The sequence below is a fragment of the Callospermophilus lateralis genome, chromosome 2 (assembly GCF_048772815.1).
Source record: "Callospermophilus lateralis isolate mCalLat2 chromosome 2, mCalLat2.hap1, whole genome shotgun sequence".
Classification (NCBI taxonomy): Eukaryota; Metazoa; Chordata; class Mammalia; order Rodentia; family Sciuridae; genus Callospermophilus; species Callospermophilus lateralis.
In genome coordinates, this window is record NC_135306.1 from 102,180,249 (window position 1) to 102,199,463 (window position 19,215).

Here is a 19,215-nt window from a genome sequence, read left to right on the forward strand (position 1 = left end):
CTGGCATGACATTTTACTGCAGAAGAGAGGTCGTTTCCAGCCACTAATAAAAAGGATTTGACACAGACTAATAAAGAGAAATGAATTTCTCTAATGGCCTAATTTAGCACATTCAGCACTGTGCCTCCGCCCGGGTGCTGGGAGCACGGACAGAGACAGGAGGGAGGGAGTGACGAGGCTCGGGCTTGGGGAGACAAGAAGAAGAGATGATCTCAAATAACATTTTATTATTTCTTTTTTCTTTTCCAAGCCCCCTGCCCCACCCCCACCCTCATCACCTCTCCCCAGGAGCATCCAAACTAAAATCAAGCTCAAGATATGCAGTTCCTGTTAACGATCCAAAGAAATAAAGAAGCCCTCTCCATAGAATTGCAGCCTTGTGCTAGCTTAAGAAGGTGATTAAACCGGATGTGTTGATTTCTACAGGGGTTTAAGCCATCGTTTGGTTTAATTACTTCTGACATTTCTGCTTTCGTGTTTTCTACATCACCCGATTTGTTGGTGTGGAATGCCCAGTTTGGGGCTAGGGTGTTTGGGGCTGCTCCCCAGGAAAGTAGATCAGATGGGACAGGGCATTGGCCAAAACCCTTTGAAAGGGTTACCACCACTGAGGCTGGACCCCTGGGATCAAAATATCTACTGCGTCAAGAGAGAGAGAGTTTCTTCTGGGCAAGGATGTGCTGACCCCCACTTCTGCAGAGCTTTCTGGAAGCATCCTTTGCAGATGAAATTCAATAAGCTCATTCCATTCCTCCTACCTCCAGATAGACCAATTTTTCTTTTCTTTTGGTACTGGGAACTTAATCCAGGCACACTGTACCACACTGTACCACTGAGCTACATTCCTAGACTTTTTATTTTGAGACAGAATATTGCTAAATTGCTGAGGCTGGTCTGGAACTTGGGATCCTCCTGCCTTAGCCTCCCAAGTCACTGGGATTACAGGTGAGTGTCACTGCGTCCAGCCAAGACAGATATTCTTAACATAAATTGGGCTGATGAGGTTCCATCATTTATCAAAGACCTTCTAGGATGGAGACCACACCTTTCCCTTTTTGCACTCATATCTAACTATAAGTCCTCCTATGTGGCAGCAGCACAAGTCCTTTTCCTCAAAAGGACTTAAGAAAAGACAGTTGGATTTTTCTGTTCCTCTTCCTTCCTCCTTGGGTAGCCTGGTTATGTTCTTTTTGCTTTGTTTTTAATTTAAAATATTCCTTCCTGCTTAGGGGAGGAGTTGAAACAGAAAGCAGAGACAGGGAAAAAAAAAGAAAAGAAAAGTGAGAAAGAATGAAAACAAAATACAGCTTCCAAGAGGCGAAGATGCAAAAAAAAAGAGAAATTAGATGTCAGAAACAGACCACCACAGACTGGGGAGGGGGCTAAAGGATGGTCCCAGGCAGGGGGGACATTAGTGTTGACTGCTCTTTCTGGGTGATAAACCTTGTGATTCACAGTAATGCCACTCCATCCCTTCTTAGCCTCTCAGCTGTCCCTTCCCTTGTGACCTTGGTTAGTACTACAGACCTCAATTATGGGTCCAGTCAAGTGTGTGGCCACCTGCCTGGGCTGACCACCTTTTCTCCCTGTGACCGCCCTTGGAGCTCCCCAGCTCCTCCTGCATGTCCCCTCACAGCCCAGTCTCATTCTGCTGACAGGTGGGCAGAGAGGGCCTCAGTGTCACACCTATCCCCTCCGTGTCCCAGCCCTTCCTGATTGGGACAAGGATGATGATCCAGAGAGTGAAGTGTATGGTAGGAGATCAAGATTCCTTCTGCGTGGAGATGTTCAGCAGTGATCCAATGGGATCACGGAGTCAATCTTCCAGAGGTGGACACTCCAAGCTACTCAGGAAGTGGCCTCAGCTTCTTTTCAGTACTTCCACCAGACTCAGCAGAGACGGATGGTTGCAGGGATGGCTGGCAGATGTGCCATCACTCCTCCCCTTCACTAGCTCAGGCCACATGCACCTGTGTTCACCCATGCTCTGTGCTTTCCTGTCCCACATCAGAGCTCCACTTGTTCCTTCCATCTGAACTACCTGCTTCTGCATCTCAACCAGTCCCGTCTTATGCCATTTCTTCCCAAGGATGATGTGGCACACCTGTAGTCAGAGCAACTCAGGAGGCTGAGGCAGGAGGACTGCAAGTTTAAGGGTAGGCTGGACAATTTAAGATAAAAAAGAAAAAGGGCTGGGAAAGTAGTTCTGTGGTAGAGTGCTCTGGGTTCAATTCCCAGTAGCAAAAAAAAAAAAAAAAAAAAAAAAAATCCCCCCCCCCAAAATAGAACAAAAAACCTGACATTTCTTTTACAAAGGTTCCCAGATGGGTATCTCCAGCAAGAGGAAGCACTGCTTCCTCTCAGCCACCACAGGAAATGCTTGGTGCCTCGCTTGCCTTTACTCACAATTTAGGGTAGGAAGCAGGGGAATCTGAAAGAAGCACAGACTTTGAATACTGTGTGACTTTGGGCAAGTTATTGAATGTCTCTGAGTCTCCATTTCCTGTTTTTATACAACAAGGATAACATCTTCCATGCAGACTCTTGTAGGGATTAAATGAAGAAACATGGAATGTGTCAGGCACTCAATAAACTATCAATCAATGGTAGTTTCATCCCCCTGGAATGGTGTGTGGTTATCTTCCTCATTCAAAGCTACACTGACACCATCCACTCCAATAAATTTATCTTCCTGAGTCCATTGACTCATTTGGCTAGAAAATGAGCCCATGTGCCAATTCAAATAGAGTCTCAGGAAGATGAGGAAGAGAGACATCCTACCATTTTTCAGAACTCAAAACCTCATTTTCTTCTAACCAAAACGCACACCCAGGAAGAATTTATTTTTATTTCCCTGTGACACCACAGTCTACATTCTATGAACCACCGGTTGTTTGTGCACAGATCCATCTCCCTCACTATCTGGTGAGCAACTGCAGTCTGTGACCTCGTCTTGTCTCTCTCTGAATTCTCAAGGGTTAGGCACAGTGTGTGGCACACAGCAGAGGATCAATAAGGATTTGGCAGATCAATGAATGGGAACGAATGAATGAATGCAGTAAGCAATGACTCTGGGAATGAGGGTTCTGAGACAGGAACCTAAAGTTATTTCAGGCTTAGAATGTATCCATACTGGGGGACCTAGATCAGATTTTGCCATCTGGCAGCTTCTAGCCACAGTTGCTACAAAAGGACCTGCCTTGTTTGAGGCTCTGCTGGGGTATCTGTGTGGGAAGGGGACAGTCAGGTCTTAGAGGGAGGGAAAGGGAGGTGCTTGCCCGGCCCTCTGCTTCTCCTCCCCTCAAAGACACCAGATGGAGAGAAGAGAGTGGGGGTGGGAGAACAAGCCAGCAGCCCCTGTTGGATGTATTTTTACTTCAGGTGTGACGTTGAAACCATGCGGGTGTATTTTTAGTCCTGCCCAGTGGGCGGTATGTTCGCCTGAGTTGCCTTGGAGAGGACTTCTTGTGGCTAAATTGGAACTGCATCTGTTAGGGTTCCTGGGCTCCAACCCAGTTCTCCTCCCCCAGGTGGGTGGATAGGGCCATTCCTGGCAAGTGTTGGGCCCAGGCAGGTCACAGTCTGCTCTGTACTCTTCCTTCACTTGCACGCACATGCACGTGCACCCACTCTCTCTCTCATACACACACACACACACTCTCTCTCTCTCTCACACACACACACACACCCCTCTCCTGGCACATTTTAAAAAAATCAATGTGAAATCTCAACAAACTGAATGTTAAGAGTGGTGGTCCCTAAAAGAAAATTACAACAAAACCTAACACAAGATCTGGTCCATCCTCTCCATCATAAGGAGTGTTAACAGACATGGAAAGAGGTGGCTTTTCCTGAAATTAGGCAGCTAATGAGAGCTGATCTGAGCTCTAGTTAAGTCACCAGGAATTCAGTCAGTCTACAGAGAGAACATCTTTCAGAGGAGGGGTTGCTATGAGGAGGGGAACTCTTCATTTCACCTTGGTCACTTGTAAGGACTAAACACATAGTCATGCACGTTTGGTGGCACTTGGCAAATTACAAAAAGCCCTTATTGCATTTGAACACCCCAAATCCTTACCATACCCATTTTATTAATTAGAAAACTGACATGTTTTGTGGTTAAATGATTTCATTGAGCTAAAAGGGGATCAAGTGAATTTTAAATTGGGGTATTCAAGCTCCAAATCTTGCACTCTTCCCTCTCTCCTGTGCCAATCATTATTGGAATCACTTTACCCCTCCACTTTTTCTCCACTGTCTTTGAGTCATATAGTGCTAGGGTTGGAGATCTAAGCTGCCATGTTTGCCCTTTGAATTTCAAGATCATTGCCAAGTCAAGAGAATCTCTGCCTTACCCCATGAGTTTCCAAAAGAATCTCCTCTTGTAATAATGCATCTATGTGTTTGGAGAGGGCTTCAACGGTTTTACAGATCTTTCATTTTCTCATTTGATGCTCTCTGTGGGGTAGGAAAGCTTATCTACAGAAGTTTAATGATACACCCAATGGTAGTTTCATAACTTAGACTGAAATCTTAGTCTGTGTTCTTTCCAATTGACCATGAAATGGGCCAGTGTGTGGGAAAGGCAGAGAGTGACTTCATGGTTAAAAAAGGGGCATGTTGGCTTAACCCAACCCTGGTAAGAAATCATTGGCCATACTAGCCCTCAAAGACCCAGCTCACTGTTCTCCTCCTTCTCTACCCCACTCCATTTACATTGATGACTGTTTTCCCTCTTGTAAATGGATAGATCCAGTGTAGCACTTATAACAGAAACTGCTTCATAGAAGTAGCTGCTATTCATTGAGAGCCTTCTATGTGCCAGGCACTGTCAGCTGTTAGCATGAGTTATCTCATGTAATCCTAACACAACCTCTGGAGAATAATACCTTTGGGCTTCCTGACTCCTGCATCTCTTATCGTGAGTTTCATCTTTGTGGGGTCCCCGAATTACTCAGCTCTACTTAGGCCAGGTCTGTAAGCTGTGGAAGCAGCTGGATCCACCACCTCTGAGAATATCTGCTCCCTGAGCCAGGCAACTACAGCCTCTGGGCCTGCCAAAGGCTTGTACAGAGAGGGCTAGGTTTGGGGCAGGGGCTTCAGATCTGGCAGGAAGGGCAGAGAATGGGCTTTACTTGGTCTCAAGGGAAACCTAAGTATGGTTTTACTTTCCAGAGGCTCATCCCTTTGACTATAGCCAACAACTGAGATGTTACCTTTGATGCCAGTGAATCTAACTGATTCAAAAGCTATAAGCAGCTAGTGTCTGCTAGACCTCCCAGCCCATAAAGTCCAGCCAAGAACACAGCCTGGAAGATGTGCTCACAGCACCTTGTACTCCACAGGGGTCCTGGCCCTGGGGCATCTGGTCCAGACTTTGCTTGGAATGGCTACATTTCTCTCACACCATTCTCAGGCCACCTCACAGCACATTCCAGAAATGACCAAGCACACTGCCACTGAAGGCAGAAGGTTAAGCCCCAGGGTCACTTCACTAGAGCCAGGACACTCTTTGGTCACAGGGTGGACTAGTTCCCTCAAGGAAACTTCACTAGAAAGTGCCAATTCCCAGGGTCCTGACTATGCAGCTACCAAAGAGGACGGTCACAACAGGACTGCACCCTGAACTTAGGGGGTTTCTTCCCAAGCATTTCCCAGTCCAGCTCCAGGAAAGGCAGCTTGACTATCATTCTCTTGGGGTTTATCTCCCCTGGGAAAAGCCGTGAAACTCTCCCACACTGCACTGAGGGCAGAGGCCTTGTTGCCAATTCCACAAATACTTTTTTGAGCCCTTACTATGTGCTGAATTTATATTACTTTCTATGTCTACCTTCCCCCACTCCCTGGACCATTTCTTCTTCATTTGTCATCTGTTCCAAAACTTACCATAACACTTTACATGCAATAAGCTCAATAAATGTTTAATCAAATTGCACTTTTCTGTCATTGTTAGTGCCTCTGTCTTCTCCTAGCCCCACTAACCTGGTTTGCTTCAGTGTTCCCAAACATCCCACAGCATCAGACACCTACTGAGAGCTCACCATTTGCCAGGTTTCTCCCCAAGCACTTTACCTATGTTATCTCATTTAATATTCACAACGATCCTGATGAAGAGTCAGTATTATTTTAGTTCTACATTACAGACAAGAAAACTGAGGCATAGAAAAGTTTAGCATCCCATGGTGGACCCAGAGTTCCCAGAGTGGGAACGAGGCAACTTAGGTCCAAAGGCTGTGCTCCTAATTCTGAATTCCACATCCTTGAATGCAACAGACTGTTATAACTTGAGCAGGGCAAAGGGATACATGCTGGTCCCTCTGCTTAAAACACCCAGTCCACCTAACATACACTGCTCAGTGTGCCAGGTGTTAGCCTATATTATGTAATTTTATTAGGGATATTGTTTTCTTTTTGACAGTTGAGAAAACAGAGTCTCCAAGAGATTAACGTGCTCAAGGTGACAAAACTAGTTATCACTATGTCTATTTCGAGAACACTATATTCTATTTCCCACCGCCCAGCACTGCTGCTTGGCTGTATTTGCACCTCCAGCTAAAGGACTATCAGGATCAAGTTGGGCCCCAGTGACTTTTAAGATGATCTCACAGGAGTGATCTGAACACTGCCCACTGCCCTGTTCTATCTTTTCTCCAGAGAGGTGTGGATTTAAGAGAAACTCAGTCTCGATGCAATAGGAACGAGTGTAATATAATCAGGCCTTTAGAAATACATATGGCATTGTTGAGCTAGAGCTGGTCTTGGACATGAGCTATTGGGGGTAGGGCACAACTGGATAGAAGCACAACAGTGAAGTGAGACTGATCTGAAAACCTAGACACATGGTATGGAGTCAAAAGAGGAGGTAGAGGAAGGGTTTGCAGCAGGATTTCTGGAGTTTCCGGGAAAGAGTTTATTCAATGATAAGAAAGGGTTAGAAGCAACTTGTAAAAGACCAGGGGACAGTGAAGGTGGGAAAGAGACAGTGCTGAGTAGAATCTCCAAAGGAGAAAATTTACTGCCTTCGGGTTTAGGCTCAAAATCTTAACTGCAGACACTTATAAAAACACTCTGTGCCAAGCACTGTTCTAAGTATTAATTCATTAAGAGGGAACATTTCAAATTAAGAATCCCAGTTAGACCAGACAGGATGGTGAAGACCAGGAATGTAGGATCTTTGACAAAGGCAGCAGTAACATTATTCCAAAGAATTCAGCATATAGATTGGGCTCACCTGTTTATATATAAAGACTGTGCACCTGCACCTTGGTTCCCTGTCTGGAGTTTGTACTTTGAGTCTAGCAAGAACTGAATGCATGCATCTCTTCCTAGAACTGAGAGCATGCAACTCTGCTCAGTAGCACACACTGGCAGTTTGGGATGGACTGTAGTAGGAACATTTACACCACAGAAATAGGCAAACACTACACCAGCACCTCAGTATATTTATGGGGTACTGCCTAAACTATTTAACAGATCCATCCAATAGGCCATTCAGCATCCACTGCACCTAAGATATTGTGTAAGGTGCTGGAGACAAAGCAGTGAGTGACAGACATGGACCCTTGTCCTTGTGGAGTTCACAATGTAGTGTGGGGAACAGAAATAATGTTAAATGTTAACACGGGATACAGAAGCCATCTCACCCTCTCTACCTGATCCTGCAGCTTATTTCTCTAGCATTTTTAATAGAGAAGCAAAGTACAATGCCCTCGCTATTTTCGCACTGCTTGCCCCTCCAGCCCAGCATTTCCTTATCAATAATAGGTAACTTCTTCAGTGCTGCTGGGTGGGCCACTTCCCAGTTCTCAGAGAGGTTTTCGCTGTAGGGGAGAAAGCCAATACCTTAGCAGAGCAGGTTCTGCAAAGCCTCCCTCCTCCCCCCACTTGCACCTGGCCATCCTAGCTCCCTGCCACTCTTCTGCTCCCCAGGACATCACGGTTTCCATGGGAACCCACTCACTTCAAAGGGGAATGAAGGAGAATGGAGGGGAGGAGGGAGAGTGAAAGCTGGATTAACCTCACCCTCTTGGCCCTGTCTTTGCACAGCCAGCGACGTAATCCCCAGGTCTCAGACAGCACCTGACACCTGGCCATGGTCCAGCAGCATGGGCAAATGGGGGTATTTGAACTTCTTTGGGAGAAAATGTCAGGGTGGTTGAGGTTGAGGGGAGGAAGGTGGAAAACGAGAGATCTGAGTTGGATCCAAACCTTATCCCCCCCACACACACACCACCAGGCCTCCTCAGACCTCCTCTCATCCTAGCTCCTGGGCCACAAACACAATTACCAGGGATGTGCATCCAATCATGGGATCTGCTCGGATTAGACTGCAATCATTAATCTGAGCGGGAGCTCCTGGTTGCTTTGCTGATTAGCCCAGATGATGCTCTGGTATGATCCAATTAAAGACAGGCTCTGCTTTCCCCCACCCCCAGCTTCTACATCAGAAGGGAACCAATACATTTCATTAGCACATCCTCATACACAAATAAAACCTCTGGGGCACTGGCAGCCTCCCTCCCCTTTGTCACTCTGCCCCTCTACCACCCAGCAGGGCCAGAGCGAGACTTCCCTGACTTTTCTCTGTGGTTCTGGAAGGGGTATGGCAGGGGTTTCCAAAAGTCAGTCCTGGGCACTAATCTGAATGAAAGGGTCTTGTTACATTTATTGACATGAAATGGGACTCCCTGGTGTGCTTTGGAGCAACCAGGCTGCCCTAGGCAGGCAATCTAATTAAAATTACTGAACCCTACAGAACCGGGGTCATCCCACAATGGCTGCCTAGAGGGCGGCTGGTACTAATGGGAGAGGTGTGGTTATGGGAGAAAATCCTGGGGCACGGGATCAGAAGGCAATACAGGACTGGAGGGCTGGGGAGATAGGCTATGGAGTAGATATCAGCTCCAACCAGTCAGTATGGGGCAAGCAGCCATGCCTGTCTAGGAGCCCCTCTGCAGAATCAGATGACTGCAGATAGACTTTGGGCAAACTATGAAGAGCAGAGCGGTAAGCCTGGAGGGAAAAGGGAAAACTCTGGAGTGAAGATGAGCTGGAAGAAATGTTAGTTGAAGGAAGGCCTGGGCCATTCTTCAAGTGACATCATGGTAGACAGCTCCCATGGGACAGTGACCCTCCTCTCTTGTAGCCTGGCCTGGAAGGAGTATGAGCCTGAGATCTTGGGAAGGACTTAGAACCCATGGATTCTTCTGGCAGAGACAAGGAAACTCAAGGTGTCAGGGGTTTACATGAGCCATCTCATGAATTCTTACCAAATCTTCTGCTTTGGTTCTGTCATAAAACTCAAGTTCAGAGAGACTACAGACTAGTACTCCATGGAGGCAAAACTCAACCCACACTTGCAGAAACTTTCTGTTGTACTTGTAATCAAAGAGTTACTTACTCACCCCTACAGATCTTAGAAGATGCCCCAAATCAATTTTTAGTATGCATATGAATCACCTGGGACCTTGTGGAAGTGTAGATCATGAATCCTGTGGTCTAAGGGCCCCTGAGGTCTATATTTCTAATCAATTCTTACATGTCATGATGTTGCTAGTCCATGAACTATATATACTTGGAGTAGTTATGATCCAAGTAGAATATGACGAACATATACCCCAAACTTCAGGCCACTGGGCAGTTTTCAGAGACCACTTTACTCCCTTTCTCTTAGGCTCCTCACAAAAGCACAAGCCCATCACACATTGCTCATGTTAATTGATGGGTGACCCTGCAGTCTCATCTTCCAAACCCAGCTGCCCTGGCCACTGGCTGTGCTTGAAACACCCCAGGTTCTCCTCTGTCTGGTTCTCCTCTGCCACTCTCTCCCCATATCACCACCTGGTGGGGTCCATTAATCAGCCTATAAGACCAGACTCAAGTACAAAGTCTGCCCTGTTGCTGTGACCACACAGTGCTGGTTTCTTATTTGCATATCTATTGGTTCCTGAAGAGATAAAGGGAAGAGTTCATGCATTTACTTTCCTATCTGGCCTTCTTTCCCTAGAGTCTAGTCAGTATCTGAAATATTAATAATAAGTGTTCAATAAAAGAGTATGAAGGAAGAGGGCTGGGGCTGTAGCTCAGTGGCAGAGCGCTTGTCTAGCATGCGTGAGGCACTGGGTTCAATCCTCAGCACCACATTAAAATAAACAAATAAAATAAAGGCATTTTGTCCATCTACAACTACAAATTAAAAAAAAAAAAGTGTGAAGGAAGGAGTATTAGAGAGAACAAGAGGTCACATCCCGCACTGGGGGAGGTTGGCTTGCCCTCCCTGAAAGTATCCCTGACAGATATTGTGACTAGATCCTGGAATTCTTTGGGATCCAAGGTAGAGCTTGTACACACATTGCATAGGGTGGGGAACAGGCACTGTGTTTTATCCTTCTTTGGGGTCTAGAAAGCCTTCAGTGGTACCAGCATTCACAGATCAGGCCAGTGCTCTGGATTCCCAATTGTTGGCATTAGAGGCAATCAGTTCATCTGAGTAACTAAAAATAATGCCAGTGATAATGATAATAACAGCACTAATTACCACTATTACCATAAAGGCATTGGCGGATAGAGGAGTAAAGGAAGGAATCAACTCCCTTATTCATTTGTCTTGTGTTCATCATTTCACCTGTTACTAGTATTGGCTGCAATGTATACCCAGCCAGGGTAAACTGCACTTGCTGATGCATGGGAGCATATGATCTCCCACAGGTGAATATGAACCAGTGTCCAGCCTCAACAGAGTGCAGACTTAGGCATTTTTTCTTAGTAGTGTGAACTTCCCATGAATAAATGTTAACTAAAACGCTGCTGGAACCTCATTCAGGCCTGTTCTCAGATGACCATATCTTATTTCCCAATCACATGCAAAAGAACTAGAGTTCATCAAGGCAGACAGTCACTTCCCTGAGCCTTATCCACCCCTCTGAAACATTCAGGACCCAGCAGTGGCTGCATGGGGCAGATGCAGAACAGGATGAAGCAGAGGCCTGCCTATGTGCTCATCTTGCAGGAGAACGTCCAGACCTCCACAGTCACACACAACACCTACTATTAAAACAGACTCTCATGAATCAAAGCATGGTCCAAGGAGCAGTTTTATCAGATTCACCTGGAATCATTTTTTAAAGTTCATGTTCCTCTTTCTATAGTTCGACCTACTGATTTAGCATCCCTAGCATGGAGTCTATGATTTAGCCTCCCCATGCATGCAGTCCAGGACTATGGGTTTTAACAATCTCCCACTGTGATTTGCATGCACACTAAAGTTTGTGTACTACCAAGTCCTGGATGGTACAATCAGATGTCCCCTGTTCTGCAGGACTTGCTGGAGTGAAGCTAACATTTGGAAGCAGAGCAAGGACAGAGTCCTGCCAAGCTGAACGTTTCTGATGCTCATTAGGTCTCATCTCATTAGGGGTCCTCATGGGAGATACTGCCCCAGGTCTTCATATCCCTCACTGGACATTTCCAGTCAACCCATAATGGCCAACTAGGAGATTTCTGGATTGACTTGTTGAGAGTAGCTGTGGGACATTGCTGCTAATGTACCATCCTGGCCTGCATTTATTTCTCTCATAGTTGAACTGGGCTGAGACTTGCTGGGGGCTTCTGAGCATGATGAAGTGTCTCCTACCTGTACACAGCTCGCTTGTCAGCCTCCAGCTGGGCCTGAGGGTCAATGGGGGCACTGGGCACAGGTGTGCTGGCCGTAGCTGAGGGTGCAGAGATATGGACAGCCTGGGCCTTGGAGGGTGGCTGGGCAGTAGCCGTCATCTGCAAAGAGAAGAAAGGGGAGAGGTGGTTGGTTAGTTCAGCAGGTTCCTAAGCTGGAGTGTGAGGTCAAACTTGGCCTGTGGTGTACCTGGAGAAGAGAATGTCGGCAAGAGAGTTGTAAGTGCAAAATGAGCATCTATTTATACACATACTAACTATAGTGGCAAGGAAAGAAGGCCTTTTTGAAAAATATTTTTTTATTTGTTCCAATTAGTTGTGTATAGCAGTAGAATGCATTTTGATACATCATACATAAATGGAGTATAACTTCTCATTTGTCTGGTTGTACATGATATAGAGTTATAAGGTCATGTAATCATATATGCACATAGTATAATAATGTTTGATTCGTTCTATCATTCCCAACCCCACACCCCATCCCCTCCCTTCATTCCTCTCTGTCTACTCTAAAATACCTCTATTCTTCTCCCACCCCCTTATTGTGAATTAGCATCCACACATCAGAGAAAACATTCAGTCTTTGATTCTTTGGGATAGGCTTATTTCGCTTAGCATAATATTCTCCAATTCCATTCATTTACCAGAAAATGCCATAATTTCATTCTGAAAGAAGGCCTTTTTTGAGTGGAAATGTTCTAGAAAAAAAAAATTGAAGCCATCTTACACCAGCACACTTTGAAATAGAGTTTCTTAATGTGAATGGGGTGAACTTTGCCCAGAAGTAGAAAAAAACAATACAAAGGACATTTAAATTATGCTTAGAGTCTTTGGATGATTTGATGACTTTGAAGAGAAAAAAAAAAAGTAGCTGAATCAGTTCTCCTTGGGGCAGAGGTTTATTTATTCCTTTAAACACAAACCAAGAGGTAATCCTTTTAACAGTTTTGATTTATGACTGAGTGGTTCTCCAAGTTTGGTAGATTTGGACAGATTCTTGCTCTTGGCTATAACAAATATTTAGAGAAGTGGTTTTCATCCTATGCTATAGCTTTTTGAAGGTGTCCCGAGGCCTCCAATTTTGTACCAACCAGAACAACTCCTTTCAATATTATATATTAGACTTCCTGTGTAAGGTTCATTTAAAGAAATGGTTCAGTAGCTTTAAAATTGTTGAAAACCATCTTTATGAAATTTAATGCTTTTACATTATATTTCTTTCAGTCAAATAGATGCAAAAAGTGTGGCTGGTGACATGCCTTGAATGTTCTATTACATCAGCCTGTCCCTAGCACCATGATAGCTCTTAGCACACTGTGTTGTTGGCCTAAACATACTTGTCTGTCTCCTATTCTGAGACTGTGTTTTCTCTTTCATTTAGTAACCATGCTTACTAAAAACAATTGGTGCTTATTAAATATATTTGTTGAGAAAGTGAGTAAATGAATAAATGAATAAATGAATGAATGCACCTTGAAGGATTCGGATATTTTATAGCTGGGAAGTTCAGTTCATCATGGATCTAGGTCCCTGCTTTCTGGAAGAAAAATATTTCATCTCTGAACACAAGTACATTATTGCTAATGTGTGTATCCCTAAGACATTTGCGCATCTTAATTTATTTCCCTGCTCGGGCTCTGCCCCTTTGAAATAAATTCCAGGCTCTCTGTCCATTGCTTTATTTTTCTGTATAGTCCTTATTATGATCATATACGATTTATTTGCTTTTTTATTTTCTCCTCATTCCCATCTAAAAATCAGGCTCGAGGAAGGCTAACAACAGTTTTATTTCTAGGGCTCAGAAGAGTCTGGCACATGTAGGTATTCAATAAATATTTGTTGAATCAATTAATGAATGAATGACAGATGGTGAATGAAGTGAAGGCTATAAAAGAAATGTCTGTGCTTTACTGTATTCTTTTTTAGGAATAAATATACCTGTCATTGCTGGTTAAGCTGGGGGATGTTCCCAAATTCAGTGTATAAGAGGCTTGCTTGGCTGGGCCTCAAGGCAGCCTTGAAGCTAGCAGATGATTGCTTGAATCCTACTGTCTCCCTCTATTAGCCTTTGACCTTGGGCAAATCCATTAACTTTTCTAAGATTCTGTTTTCTCATCAGTAAGCAAATTGGTGACCTTTTAGGATTCATGGGTATTAAGGAGGTGCTATAAGAGAAGATAGAAGCCAATTTTGTGCTTTCAAAATAGAGAAAGAGGGTAGCTTCAGAAAAAATGAAATCCTGTTAATCTTCACACTGGCTTGGGCCAAATTCATTCATTCATTCACTCGCTAATGTAACTGACCATTTCTTCAGATACTTCTCAAGTCCCTGCATGTACTAGGGGGTCACAAAGACAAATGTCAGCTATCATGAAGCTCAATTTGTGGATTTGGCATGATAATTAAGCTGGAAGATCAGGAGAATCTGATGTAATTGACCTCAGGTATCTCCCATGATCTTATTGTGGAAAACATGGAGAGATGTGGCCCAATGGATGACTGTATGGATTAGTAAACCAAGGAATGACAAAGGAAAGATCTGAGCTTGGGGGAGGTTCCTAGAAGAGTGCCACATAGTTAATTTCTCCTTCGCCCTCTTCAATATTTTTATCAGTGATTTAGAGGATGTCTGAAGAAATGCTCAACAAATTTATGGATGGCATGAAACAGATCCAAAAGATTTTTACAGATTTTGGCAATAGGCTAAAGCTAATAAGATTAATTTTCATCTAATAAGTTAACATTGAATACTTCAAACATTTGAGCACCCCCGCACTGCAATCAATAATGTAACTGTAGAACAGGGAAACATACTTAGCAGAAGTGTTTTATTTCACATCTAGTTGCATATATACAAAATATAATGGTGTAATGTGTCTGTCAAAAAAGAACAACAACAAAGAATAATGTAGAAGCATGACTCATAGGATGAGGCGGGTTTTGGTCCTGTCCTACTGGGATTAAAGAAGTACATGAAAACACATGGCGGAGGGCTCACTGGGACACTAAAGGGCTTCTGTACCACGTCATGTGGAGAGGATTTAAAGGAACTTGAGATTTGGGGAGTAGGGAGAAATGGGGAGATGAACCCTCCCTTTGAACATCTGAATGAGGGGATTGGAGTAAGTCAGTTCTGTTATGCATGCCCCAAAGGGCCAAACTACAAATAATACCTTAAACCTAGGACAATGAGACAATCTAAATAATACCCACCCAAGCCCTTGACTCTTTGAGGCTGGAATGGGTTGCCTCCAGGAGGCACCCCCTAGGAAGGGGATGGGAACTTTAGCAGAGTGGCCAGGTTAGGTACCTTGAAGTGCCCTCCAACCTTGAGGTATGGAGGCAATGAGGGTGCTTTAACAATCACCAACCCTAGCACAGGGTGGCCAGAGGATCTATCTGCATGTAAAAGGGCTTTGGAAACTCTGAAGTGCTTCACAGATGGAGGGGAGGTTGTTATTATTAAATACGAGATTTCCGTGATGTACTCCTGTCATAAAGCAAGGCCCGGCTACAAATACGTGGCTCGCTTGAGAGTGAAAAGTCAGGGCACTGGTAGGCATTGCTGGACCCACTGAATAAATTTGAAGAAATCCACAGGGGTTTCTATTAGAATGAAATTCTAAAATAGAAAGTGAGGAGGGAGATGTTCCTTGCCTCTCACTGTCCCCTTCCTAGGGAGGACCTTGTAGAAGGTGTGCAATGGCCCTACTGGGCTAAAGAGAAATGCACAGAACACAAATGTAAATCAAAAGCAGTCACTCTGTGCATCCCAAGGGGCCCCAGCTAGAGGCTGTTACTTGGGGGAGAGTGTGGGAAGAAGAGAGCAGAGCTGGTCTGAGGAGGAGGATAACTCAAATTTATGTAGCTCCTGGGGGCCAGTTCAGCAAACTCTGCATTTCTTCCTGATTTGGAGAATGAATGTTTATCTCCAAATAGATTTATTTTTCTAGCCAGAGACTTCCATTTCAAAGCTCAAAGGAATAAAATCTGCAATTGTCCACAGAGGGTCTGAGGGTTCTGCAGAGGGGTGGGGGTAACTTGAGATAAACTGTGGGGTGCACAGCCTAAAGAATAGAAGTGGAGGAGAACCTGGGTGAACCAAGACCTGCTGGGGTTACCTTGTCCTGGCCTGTGAGAGCCAATTGTTAAAATGTTCGGGAATTTGGTAAGCTGGTAGACATCACATGGGTATTTTGAAAGTGGCCATGGTGGGAATCTCTACACCAAGGAAATTGGCAAATGGTGCTGATCAGGTTCTACCTGTGCCCTCTCCTTCCTCACCCCCGGAGGTGAGCTATTTACTAGCATACCTCTAATTTCCAGGGTTCCCATCAAGTAACTTCTTCCATTCTCAGTCTGATATGGGAAGAAACTGGCTTTACACAATTCATGAGGCCACTTGGTACTTTCAGAGCCGGTCCTAGAACTGGCCACTCCAGACTTGGAGCTTTCTTCTAAGGAAAACTCAGAGCACTCTAGGGACCTGCCTTGGTGGCTCACTGGGGACAGGGTGAGGGAATGACATCAATATAGACATGCCAGGAGAAGCTAAGGTACAGACGGGAGAGGCAGAGCTGAGCAATGTCTTGAGAGCCAGCTGGAGGATCAGAAGTCTCAGAGTGGAAAGAGCTGGGGATCAGGCCAGAGTGTGATGCTCTTCTGTTAATTCTTAGCTACCTGTTTTTGTAGCAAGCTTCTTGACCTCTTTGGTTTCCTCACCTGTAAAATGCAGGAGGTTAGGCCTTTGCACAGGTTGTGAGGATTAATCAAAAGAACAAGATAATGACTAGTGGATGGGGCAGGGTGGCATCTTGCCCTGGGGAGGCTTGCCCACTGTGAGCCATGAGGCTGAACTCAGAACCTATGCAGGCTCTCTGGTTCCCATCTCTTCTCTTATTTGTGGGTCCTTCTTGGAGCTAAGACCCTGGGACCAGCACCTCCATCACTTCCCTTTCTTGAATGCAATAACTATTGCATCTCATGTAGCTGGAACCAGCCCTCCCTGAAGTCTGAAGCTAAAGGGTTCCTTTCCACATTTTTGGTTTCTGACATATTGAGATGAAGTTCCCTGTCTCCCCATCCTGTAAAAGAGTGGGAAGAGTTGGTGACTATAAGATGTGTGTTGTTATGGTTTGGATCTGGAATGCCTCCATCTCCCAAAACTCATGAGTTAGGCAGTGTAGTAATGTTCAGAGGTGAGACGATTGGATGGTGAAAGTTGTACTCTTATCAGTGGATTAATCCATTTGATAGATTAATACTTTGAATATACTACTGGGTAGTAACTGTAGGCACATGGGATACAGCAGGAGGAAGTAGATCACTGAGTCATAGCCTTGGGGACTATATCCTGCCCTGGATCTTCTATCTCTCTCTTCTCTCCTCTCCCCTCTCTCTCTGGGCTTACCAGCTGCCACAAGCTGGGCAGCTTTCCTCTGCCACACCCTTTCTCCAAGATGTCTCTGCCACATATCAGGCCCAGAGAAATGGAGTCAGCCAACCATGAATTGAGACCTCTGAAACTGTGAGCCAAAATAAATCTTTCCTCCTCTAAGTTATTTTTGTCAGATATTTTCATCACAGCAATGAAAAGTTCATGAATACATGTGTGCAGGCATGCATCTTTGGGGATCTGCTGAGAGATCCAGCCACTCTGACAGCCTGGTCTTTCCACAAAGATGAATAGAAGATACTCCCTGGTGGATGTAAAGGTGCAGGGAAGCACCTCCTACCAACATCCCTCAGTCGCCCTCACTGGTTCTTTCTGTTAAGTATCATCCTTCTCCAGTTGTAGGGAGAGTGATCCATTGGGTTGTAGCTAAGACAACATCAAATAGGCTTTTTTCGTTTTTTTTTTTTTTTTTCTGTCTTTGTACTAGGAATTAAGCCAGGGGTGCTCTACCACTAAGCTACATTCCCAGTCCTTTTTATTTTTTATTTTGTGACCGGGTCTTGCTAAATCACCCAGGCTGACTTTGAATTTCCAATCCTCCTCCCTCAGCAACCCAAGTTGCTGGAATTATATGCGTGCATCACCATAACCAGCAGCTTTCCAGTTTGATGGTAATCCTGTGAGTAGGTTATCAACATCCCATTTCACAGATGAGAAAACAGAAGCCCACAAAGTCTAAGAAACTGCTAGAGAGCATGGCCAGCTCCTGCAAAGCTGGAGCAACAATGGAGGGCGACTTGACAAATCGCACTATGCACATGGGTGCATTTAGTTACTTTTCTTTGAAGAGAAGAATGGAAAGATCCCCCTCCCTGTGGAAAAGGGGACTGAAGGAGAACGAAGGATAGAATCAGAATGAAACTTCACCTCTCATCATGCCCTTCAGTCTCCATTTAGTTCAGCCTGTCCTCGCTGCCAGGCCCAGCTTCTCCCTTCCCCACAGTAAACCTCTCACACCGTTCGAGATAATTCCCCCCAAAGATAGAGCCAGAAACATTCTTCCATATGGAACCTAAGTAGGAAGACCAGGAGGGCTTATTAATCAAGGGTAAATTAACCAGTCTGTTGACTTCCCTTGGAGGCTGCAGAGGAACCTAGAGACCTAGAGCCTGAGAAAAAGCTGACCCCAGGGACCTTCAAGCCTTCCAGAGACTGGGCCTCAAATTGGCATGGCTACTGCTCACTGCCAGCATAACACTCAGAATTCCTCTCTGGCTCATGGAAGGTGGGAGCAAGTAGATCAGAATGGGAGAGAACACCTATGTCTTTCTAGCACCTAGGAAGGCAGCTTGCATGGGGGAGAGAAGAGGTGCTAGCATCAGATTTTAAAAGTTTTCAATTCTACCTGGCCACTCACTGCTGGGCAACTTTGATGCATAACTTTACCTTTTGGGCTCACCTTGGAGTACTGTTTCGTGCCTCCCACCCCTTTCTGCTTCCCACCCTCTGCTTTATGCTCCCACCTGTCTGCTTACTTCCCTCTCTCTTCTGCTAGACTGGAGAACTCTTGAGGGCAGAGACTTGGTCTTGTCTGTTGACTGTTATAGACCCAGTGTCCAACACAGGAAGTATCCAAAATATCTATGGAATGTGGGAATGACTGGCATGGAGTGGGCAGATTTTCCCATTGGAAGCTACCTTTTAACTTCAAATTTCATTCTTGACCCTGAATACCTCAGGCCACAGCAAAGAAGCCTATGGGCCCTGACCACACAATGATTGGCATAGTGGGCATCTATCCCAGACTTGGAAAGAATGGCATATGGAAGGATGTGCTGGGATGAACGTCTGCTTTGCATTTGGCTCCCTCTCTCTTTGCTTATGAGACTTGGGCTTTACTCGACCTTTCTGATCCAGTCTTCTCATCTGTGAAATGGGAATAATTATACCAAAGTTAGGGGTTGTTAGAATTAAATGAGATAACGTATGGTAAATCAGCTGACACTGAATAGCTACTCAGCAAATGGTAATTAGAGTTAATATAATCCACACCACCCGCAACTGCACTCTGATAGTTGGCCGCTGGTGTTCTCCATGGGCTGCTCTAGGGTCTTGGCCAGGTGAATAAGAATCTGCCATCCTCCAAAGGA

At 44.9% G+C, this 19,215-nt stretch overlaps 1 protein-coding gene across 6 annotated transcripts in view; it reads right to left on the reverse strand.

Moving 5' to 3' along the window:
* Positions 1-19,215, reverse strand: part of Pknox2 (PBX/knotted 1 homeobox 2) — a 264,489-nt gene that overhangs the window by 53,247 nt on the left and 192,027 nt on the right. For all 6 annotated transcript variants that reach the window (XM_076843596.2, XM_076843590.2, XM_076843592.2 and 3 more), the window contains one exon: positions 11,633-11,772. In XM_076843596.2, coding sequence (XP_076699711.2) covers positions 11,633-11,772 — 140 coding nt within the window. The remainder of the gene's footprint in view (positions 1-11,632; positions 11,773-19,215) is intronic.